General features: G+C 38.2%; 1 protein-coding gene across 1 annotated transcript; it reads left to right on the top strand.

The window, feature by feature from the left end:
• Positions 1-7,409: 7,409 nt before the first annotated feature.
• Positions 7,410-7,826, top strand: LOC131073063 (ribulose bisphosphate carboxylase large chain-like). The gene has a single exon (XM_058009425.1). The coding sequence runs from the start codon at positions 7,410-7,412 to the stop codon at positions 7,824-7,826; it is 417 nt and encodes a 138-aa protein (XP_057865408.1).
• The last annotated feature ends 1,236 nt before the right edge of the window (positions 7,827-9,062 follow it).

Below are 9,062 nucleotides of genomic sequence, written 5' to 3'. Positions count from 1 at the left end.
TATATTGTTTCGAGCAACAGATGAAGTTATGGTGATATTTTCACCATCAATATACTTTATTTTTCCCCCTTGCTTAGCTATATCTACACTTCCTGAATCTAGAGCTGCTTGACCCTCCAATCCAGTTCCGACAATACACTTCTTAGGTTGAACAAGTGGAACTGCTTAACGCTGCATATTAGAACCCATTAAAGCATGATTCGCATCATTATGCTCGATAAAAGGAATAAGGCAAACTCCAACGGAAAAATATTGGGAAGGAAAAATACTTCTGAAATGAATTTGGTCCCATGCAAAAAATAAAAATTCTTGTTGAAATCGAGCTAGAGTAAATTGTTCCTCTGGAACCCCTTGATTTAATGCCAGAGAATTTCCTGTAGCTATCTGGTAGTATTCATCTTCTCCCGGTAATAGATAAACCATTTGTTCTTCGTTCGATCTCTCAGATAGCCTATAGAATGGACTTTGTAAAGAGCCGTAATGACCAAGCATTGCATAAATAGATAACGATCCAATAAGCCCAACATTTATTCCTTCGGATGTTGTAATCAGACAAATACGTCCATAATGACTAGGATAAATATCCCGTGTACGAAAAGTAGACATTCGACTTGTCAATCCTCCAGGGCCCAAAGAGCTCATCGTGTAGTCACTCCCAATCGAGTTGTTTGGGATTCAAAAGTTCAAGAAATAATATTAGCTACTAATAATGGTCAAATGGGTGTATTACCAAACCATACTGCACTTGTAACAGCTTTGGATATAGGAGTCATGAAGATACAACTCAATGCTCAGTGGTCCACTATGGCTTTGATGGGTGGTTTTGCCATGATAGACAATAATGAAATCACATTATTGGTAAATAATGCAGAAAGAGGTATTGATATTGATCTTCAAGAGGCTCAGGAAAGTTTTAGACTAGCTGCAGCTGATTGTGCGCGAGCTGAAGGCAAGAGACAAGCAATCGAGGCTGATGTGGCTCTCAAAAGAGCTAGAACATGACTAGAGGCTGCTGATGCTCTTTTGTTCAGATAAAGAAATATTAATTTATGAAATTGGAAGTAAATGGATAACGATCATAAAGAAGTCTTCAATTTGCCTGAGCCAATAACTGGGCACATTTTCACCTATGCCCATATGGTCTGCTATTGCAATTTTTGTAAGGAAGTTAAGTAGCGGAAACAACTTCCTACACTAACCTTGAGAGGAGGGTAATGCAAATCTTTTTCAGATCGTTACAACAGTTAAAAAAAATAAAAATAGATATAATAGCATTCATACCACAACACAGTGATTTACGTGGGGAAAACCCTTTCGGGAGAAAAACCCCACACTCCAAAAGCAGCTCAATATTTTATTCAGCAATCAAAAGTAGATTACAACATACTTGCAGAGCAAGCTCTTCATAGGAGTACCACTAATTAGAGATTCAGAGGCAACTCAATAGCCATGAGACTCTTACACCCAACCTCTATCTCACACACCTCATAAATAGGAGATACAATACAAGAAACCGTCAAACGGTATTACAAAACCATGGGCTAAAACCACCCAATAAGGTGTAGCCGACCTTATCTCCCTTCTAGATGCCCTATGACATGTTAAAGCACACATCAACATGTGTTTCTCCCTTTTACAGCTCATTTATGTATCTGATAAAAATTATTTTTCTTATTTCAGGAGTACAAACTTTCGGAGGCTAACTTGAGAACCGGGTGTCCGATTGATGAACCGTTTGAAGCGTCGAAAAGCTCGCGAGGTGTTCTATCACCTCGTAACTAGCTGTGCTAGTTACAGCCACTTTTCAAGGCATTTTAGAGCCTCTAAAGCCCCCAAAATTAAGTTTAAACATTTTATCGCACCCCTCCAAGATGAAAACTTTAATATCTTCAAAACTAGCTGTGACCTTGCGACGCAACTTTACCGGAATGCTTATCTAGCCAACCAGAAGCTTCAGGGAGAGTTTCACACCATTTCATGTTCAAATGAAAACTTACTATAAATAGTAACCTCGCATAAATGCAAGGTTGAGAATGTCAACACAATGAATCAATTGCTTGGGGCCATAAGGCCCATAGACTCTAAACACCATCTAAATTTCTCTGTGCTCACAGCCTTAGTTAAAGCATCTGCAACATTCATCAAAGTTTCCACCTTAACCAGCTTCACCCTACCATCTTCGACCATATCTCTAACAAAATGATACTGAACATCAATATGTTTGGTCTGGGCATGAAATGTCGGGTTCTTAGCTAGGCTAATTGCACTCTAACTGTCACTGTACCTTGTTTTATTCCAATATCTGAACACAGTCTCTTAAGCCAAATGGCCTCTTTACAAGCATGAGTAGCTACCATATACTCTACTTCAGTAGTGGATAAAGCAACCACAGCCTGTCGCTTACTCATCCAACTAATTGCACCACCAAACAAAGTAAACACATAAGCACTGGTGGATCTTCTGCTATCAATATCACCTGCCCAATCTGAATCCACATAACCATGGATATCAAGGGAAGTCATGTCTCCAACTGAATTACCATGATAACACAAAGAATACTCTAAAGTACCCTTCAAATATCTGAAGACTCTTTTGACTGCATCCCAATGAACACTACCAGGATTAGACATATATCTAGAAAGTACTCCCACTGCTTGGGCAATGTCTGGTCTAGTACAGACCATAACATACATCAAGCTTCCAACCACACTTTGGTAAGGCACTCTGCTCATGTCTTCCATCTCCAATGGGGATGTAGGACAATCTAAAATAGATAGTTTCATTCCAACTGTAAAAGGAACACTCAATAGTCTACAATTCTGCATGTTGAACCTCTGTAACAATAAATTCACATACTTATTTTGGCCTAGCCATAGCTTTCTGTTCACCCTATCTCTTCTAATTTCCATCCCAAGAATGTGCTTTGCTGCACCAAGATCTTTCATTTCAAATTTAGCAGCGAGCTAAGACTTCAGTTCTGAAATCATACCTTTCCCTTTACCAATGAATAACATATCATCAACATACAATGCAATGAATAAGAAATGATCACCATCAGATTTATAATAAACACAGTGATCTGATTTAGAACGTTCAAATCCCAAACTCAACACATATGTATCAAATTTCTGGTACCACATCGTAGGACTTTGTTTGAGGCCATACAAAGATTTCTTCAATTTACAGACCAAATTACTTTTGCCTTTCACCACATAGTGCTCCGGCTGTGTCATATAAATATCTTCCTCCAAATCACCATGAAGGAAAGCAGTTTTCACATCCATTTGCTCAACCTCTAAATCATAAGCAGTAGCAATAGAAAGCAAAAATCTAATGGACGTCATTTTTGCAACAGGAGAAAATATCTCACCGTAATCAACACCCTCAACCTGAGAGTAGCCTTTTGCAACCAACCTTGCTTTATACTTCTCAATGCTTCCATCTGAACCAATCTTTTTCTTGAACACCCATTTACAACCAACAGGTTTTCATCCTTTAGGCAATGGTACAAGATCCCATGTATCATTCTTTTTCAAAGCTGCCATTTCTTCCTCCATAGCAATCTTCCAGGATTCTGCATCATTTATACCTAATGCCTCTTCTACAGATTTTGGTTCATCCACACTAGTATTCAGAGCAAAAATACATCTCCAATCGTTAGGTGAATACCTTTCAGGTGGTTGTCTATGTCTTGTAGACCTTCGAACAAGCTGAGTTGGAGGTTCTTCCTCCTCTTCTGAAGATTCAGAGCTAGACGAGCTCTACTCAACTTCTTGCCTATCTAGGGGTCTCGATTCAACTCTTTCAGGTGTAGAAGGAAGTTGAATCACATTTTCTTTTTTAGTCTGTTCTGGCTGCAATGTAACAGAAGGAGACTTAATTTCTCTAAAAATAACACTTCTACTGTGAATTACCTTTTGTGCAGCAGGGTCCCAAAGCTTGTATCCTTTCACACCATAACTATACCCGATGAAGATACATTTCACAGCCTTGTTCTCCAACTTTGTTCGCTTCTCCTTTGGCACATGTGCATATTCCTCACAACCAAAAACTCTAAGATGTCTCAATGAAGGCTTGTGACCTGACCATGCTTCCATAGGCGTTTTATCAACAAGAGCTGATGTAGGAGACCTATTAATCAGGTAGCAAGCAGTGGCAACAGCTTCAGCCCAAAACTTTTGTTCGAGACCAGCACCACTCAACATACTCCTAGCCTTCTCCATCAGTGTCCTGTTCATTCTTTCTGCAACTCCATTCTGCTGTGGAGAATACGGAGTTGTCTTCTGCCTATTAATTCCACAGTCTTTACAGAATCTATCAAAATCATTAGAGCAAAACTCACCGCCATTATCAGTTCTCAAACATTTTATTTTCTTTCCAGTCTGCAACTCAACCATTGCTTTAAATTTTTTTAAATGACTAAAAACTTCAGATTTACTCTTTAGAAAATATACCCATGTCCTTCTACTAAAATCATCAATAAATGAAACATAATATGTGGATTTTCCAATCGAAGAGACATCTACTGGACCAAACACATCAGAATGGATAAGATCCAAAACACCACAAGTTTTATGAGAACTTGAGTAAAACTAAATGCGGTTTTGTTTTCCATAAATGCAATGCTCACAGAAATCAAAGTCAAGATTACAATCATTCAAACCTTCAACAAGGTTTTTATTTTTCAAGGTCCTTAGACCCTTTTCTCCAATGTGGCCAAGTCTCTAGTGCCATAACATAGTCTTCTCTGTAGGTAACTTTGCTTCAAACAAAAGAGCACCCTTAGGTACCCAAAAACCATTTCCATCTGTTGAAGGTGAAACCTTCAAATCTTCCAGTGAAGTATCCACAGATTTACTTTTTACAGAAGTGCTATTACACTCAACAGTGTATGCTTCAAGCTTATACAAAGTGCCAAACCTGACACCTCTAGCAACTACTATAGCACCCTTAATCATCTTACATCCTGCTTCAGAAAAGACTACCTGCACACCCGCATCTATCAGTTTGCTCACAGATAACAGGTTTCATTTTAATCCAGGGATATGCAGCACACCATTAATCCTTTTTATTCTACCATCAGAAAACCTGATTCTAACTTTACCTCGACCAACAATGTCTAGAGGTGAATCATCACCCAAGTACACCTTACCTCCATTAAATCCTTCATATTCAGAAAACCAATCTCTATTGGAAGTCATATGAAAAGATGCACCTGAGTCAATTAGCCAGGCATCATTACCTGCATGAGTCGCCAAATCTGCAATAAATGCATCGTCATCTTCCTTGTTGGACTCATAATCAGAATCGAACTTTTTCTTTTTCTTCTTCTTCTTTTCTTCTTTGCAGTCCTTACAGATGTGACCCGTTTTACCACAATTCCAGCAAATGACTTTGGACTTTCTAGGAGATTTCGATCTCCCTTTGGATTTGGACTTGTCGTGCTTCTCATTCTTCTTGCCTTTCTCCTTAGGTCTTCCATGAACGGTTAGGGCTTCCTTTGAACTGATGGATACCTTCCTTCGCATCTCTTCACCGAGTAGGGCACCCACCACATCTTCAGATTTCAAAACAACAGAAGTACTACCGATAGCCATAACAAGAGAATCCCATGAATCAGGCAAAGAACAAAGCAAGATCTGACATTTCTCCTCCTCGTCCATCTTAACACCGACGGATACTAATTGAGCCACCAACATATTGAATGCTTCCAAGTGGTCTGCAATTCATCCACCCTCTTCCATCTTCAAGGAATACAGTTTCTTTCTTAAGAAAATTTGATTTAATAAAGATTCCGCTTGATACATCTCACCAAGCTTAGTCCATAGCTTCTTTGCAGAGTTTTCTTCATGGACATTGATTAGAACAGAGTCTACCAGGCATAGTCTGATTAGACCCTTGGCTTTTCGGTCCATAACATAATACTGAGCTGCCGCAGTAGGATCTGAGGGCCTTTGGACATTCGCATCAACAGCATCCCAAAGATCTCGATCTATTAGCAGATCTTCCATCTTCAGCTTCCACATCTCAAAATTACTTCCATTAAATTTCTCCACCTCTATTCTCGCTGACGAACTCGCCATCTGAATATTCCTGCAACAAGATCAAAAAGTGTCTTCTGCACAAGCTCCCACTCAAATCTGGATTAGTTCTAAAAACCCAACTGCCCACAATTGAAACCAAAGGTGATCAGGCTCTGATACCACTTGTAAGGAAGTTAAGTAGCAGAAACAACTTCCTACACTAACCTTGAGAGGAGGGTAATGCAAAACTTTTTTAGATCATTACAACAGTTACAGAAAATAAAAATAGATATAATAACATTCATACCACAACACAGTGATTTACGTGGGGAAAACCCTTTCAGGAGAAAAACCCCACACTCCAAAAGTAGCTCAATATTTTATTCAGCAATCAAAAATAGATTACAACATACTTGCAGAGCAAGCTCTTTGCAGGAGTACCACTAATCAGAGATTCAGAGGCAACTCAATAGCCATAAGACTCTTACACCCAACCTCTATCTCACACACCTCATAAATAGGAGATACAATACAAGAAACCGTCAAACGGTATTACAAAACCATGGGCTAAAACCACCCAATAAGGTGTAGCCAACCTTATCTCCCTTCTAGATGCCCTATGACATGTTAAAGCACACATCAACATGTGTTTCTCCCTTTTACAACTCATTTATGTATCCGATACAAATTATTTTTCCTATTTTAGGAGTACAAACTTCCGGAGGCCATAACTTGAGAACTGGGTGTTCGATTGACGAACCATTTGAAGTGCCAGAAAGCTCGCAAAGTTCTCTATCACCTCGTAACCAACTGTTCTAGTTATGGCCACTTTTCAGGGCATTTTGGAGCCTCTAAAGCCCCCAAAATTAAGTTTAAACATTTTATCGCACCCCTCCAAGACGAAAACTTTAATATCTTCAAAACTAGCTATGACCTTGCGACACAACTTTACTGGAATGCTTATCTAGCCAACCAGAAGCTTCAGGGAGAGTTTCACACCATTTCATGTTCAAATGAAAACTTACTATAAATAGTAACCTCGCATAAATGCAAGGTTGAGACACCATTTCTCCCAACAATTTTTTTCTCATTTTCTTTTTCGCCTAAAATGAAAAAATCTATATTTTTTTTCTATATAAAATGAGAATTGTGGAAAGTTCCTCAGGTCAATCGAAATAAGAAATTAGGTTGCATCATACATACATAACATGATACAATATCACTTGAAAGAAAATCCTTTTTGACAATAAAGGCTACAAAATGAGTATTTTGTATTACAAAAAATTTTGTAATACAAAAGTGATTCTTTACGTTTGACACCCAGGTCGAGTAGACCTCATTCTTGTAAGAGCTATTAACCAATAAATCATAGGGAGGGACTTATTTATGTCACCAGAAATAGAGACTAAAGCAAGTGTCAGATTCAAAGCTGGTGTTAAAGATTACAGATTAATTTATTATACTCCGAAATATCAGACCAAAGATACTGATATCTTAGCAGCATTTCGAGTCACTCCTCAACCTGGAGTACCCCCCAAAGAAGCGGGAGCAGTAGTAGCCGCCGAATCTTCCACTGGTACGTGGATGACTGTTTGGACTGATGGACTTACCAGTATTGATCATTACAAGGGGCGATGCTATGATATTGAACCCATTCCTGGAGAGGAAAGTCAATTTATTGCCTATGTGGCTTACCCTTTAGATCTTTTTGAAGAAGGTTTTGTTACTAACCTATTCACTTCTATTGTAGGTAATGTATTTGGATTCAAAGCCTTATGGGCTCTACGTCTGGAAGATTTATGAATTCCTTCTGCTTATTCAAAAACTTTCCAAGGCCCACCACATGGTATTCACTGCTAATTAGAAATATTTTATTAGCAAGTTTTGCTAGATCTCGCATAGTAAAGTCTTTGGTAGTTAATCCAAATTCATCATAGCAGTTCCACTCTTTTCTCAAGTAGAGCCCTTTGTTACGTAAAAGCAAAGGAAATTCTTTTTCTTGATGTGGGGCAGGCAACTTTTTAGTGTTAATAAATGTATCGAATCTTCGTTTACTACGAGGAGGAGTTATTAGAACTAGATCAATTTTTTTTGGAATATGAGTTGAAGCAATAACAACAATATTTTGTTTGATGGTGGCTTCTTTTTCACCATCAATCACATTATATGGATCCCCGAGGAGTTCTATCAATAATGCAATAAGGAAGAAATAATCATTCAGTTCATGAATGCTTGGAATCCATATGATGCAAGGAGACATCAATTTTGCCAATTTGAGTGCAAACACGAATTGGATTACTCTTCTCGCAAAATACTTTGGAGGGTTAGGATCCCCTACTCGGTCATACAAAAACTTATGGGGTTTTCTATCATAATGCGCTTTTTCATATATGTCTTTTGGCCTGCCTGACCAACCGAGAGACCTAAGGATATTTTCATGCTCAAGGTATGATTTTTTAGCTGAAGATGTATACTCGAGTTCATAACGAGACAAAAGTTTCTGCTGCCTCAAAAAACTTTTAGGAGATATTCTTATTAAAGTTAAATAAGAATCTGCTGCTAAACTTTTAGCCAAGTATGATCGTCCAGTTTCCTTAGGCCCTATCAGCAAAATTCGATTCGAAAGGGACGGTGTCGCGTAGAGTGGGTAAAATCTCACTTGGTCAGATAAAGTTGAGTGAATTGGCATCGAAGTAATCTTCTGATAAAAAGCAGCGAAGATTGGCATTTCTGCTAAAAACAATGAATTTAATTCGGAGTTCATTAGGCCTATTCTATGAGTTAGGCCTAGCTAAATAAATTTAGCTAAATATCAAAAGTAAAGAAGTCCCGGCTGTTCTCTTTTTTCAAAATATTCATCAAAGAAACCAATAGGGGGAGTTAACTTCGATTCAAAGTAAGAGATTTGTTCTTGTACTAAAAACAATCTATTTTCTCTCAAAAGGAAATCATCCACTTCAAATTCGTACAAAATTGTTTTTACAATTGAGTGAAATTGACTAGAGTATTTTAAACGCCATTTAATATTTTTGACATACC

This window comes from Cryptomeria japonica, chromosome 3, assembly GCF_030272615.1.
Source record: "Cryptomeria japonica chromosome 3, Sugi_1.0, whole genome shotgun sequence".
Classification (NCBI taxonomy): domain Eukaryota; kingdom Viridiplantae; phylum Streptophyta; class Pinopsida; order Cupressales; family Cupressaceae; genus Cryptomeria; species Cryptomeria japonica.
The sequence above is the reverse complement of the archived record's forward strand: the minus strand, read 5'-3'. Positions and strand labels throughout refer to the sequence as shown.